Below are 842 nucleotides of genomic sequence, written 5' to 3' on the forward strand. Positions count from 1 at the left end.
TTAAAAGTATATAACTAAATTTAGATATTTAGAAATATATGGACTAAAATGATATTTAATTTTTATTTAATATTATTATTATTCATATTGAAAATACAATTTGATTAAATTATATATATTCTTCGAACAAAAAAACATAAAAAAAAACCGGAATTTAATTAAAAGATTTTGGATAATTATTTGGATTTATATAATTTATTATAGCTGATGGCGGATATTAATGGTAGTTAAAACTCATCTTCACTGTACACGTGGAAAAAACTATATAAGGAAGGGGAGAAACAGAGCTCGTTCGTTGCCAACGAGCATGATAATTTTTTTTTTTTTTTTTTTTTTTTTTTTTTTTTTTTGAATTTTGGAACATNTCTGCGCTGTTTTCGCAGAGATTCTGAACTCTCATCTTCTTCATCAATGGAATCAAATGAAGCGAAGGAGATAGAGGAAGAGATGAAGCGGCGGATTCACGACTGGCGTGAGATATCGGATGACCTCGTCGCTTCCGGAGACACTTATGCTGCTATTTCTCTTGTTCAATCGGTCATTCGCTACCTCCATACCACAGACCTCAGTGATCGAGTTCTCCGATCGGCCATCGCTCTCTCCCACTTGTCCCGTCTCTACGCTTCTATTAGACCTGTGTTCCTAGTCGACGACATTGCGCCTAAGGCTTCGAAATCCCAAGTCTCTTCTTCCGTTGGGTAAAATTACCTTTCAAGATTTTGTAGTTCCGATTCTTTAAGCTATGCTTTGATTCATTCTTCCGATGGATTTTCTTGATTAGAGCGAATAGGTTTGAATTCGATTTTAGCTGATTTTGTTTTTTTTTTTTTTTTTTTTTTTTT

General features: G+C 33.3%; 1 protein-coding gene across 10 annotated transcripts in view; it reads left to right on the forward strand.

The window, feature by feature from the left end:
- The first annotated feature begins 339 nt into the window (after window positions 1-339).
- The window catches only part of LOC111433308 (R3H and coiled-coil domain-containing protein 1-like), a 3732-nt gene continuing 3229 nt past the window's right edge, over window positions 340-842 (forward strand). For all 10 annotated transcript variants that reach the window (XM_023070339.1, XM_023070348.1, XM_023070356.1 and 7 more), the window contains exon 1: window positions 340-698. In XM_023070339.1, coding sequence (XP_022926107.1) covers window positions 412-698 — 287 coding nt within the window. In that variant the 5' untranslated portion in view covers window positions 340-411. The remainder of the gene's footprint in view (window positions 699-842) is intronic.

The sequence above is a fragment of the Cucurbita moschata genome, unplaced genomic scaffold (assembly GCF_002738365.1).
Source record: "Cucurbita moschata cultivar Rifu unplaced genomic scaffold, Cmos_1.0 Cmo_Scf00003, whole genome shotgun sequence".
NCBI classification, from domain to species: domain Eukaryota; kingdom Viridiplantae; phylum Streptophyta; class Magnoliopsida; order Cucurbitales; family Cucurbitaceae; genus Cucurbita; species Cucurbita moschata.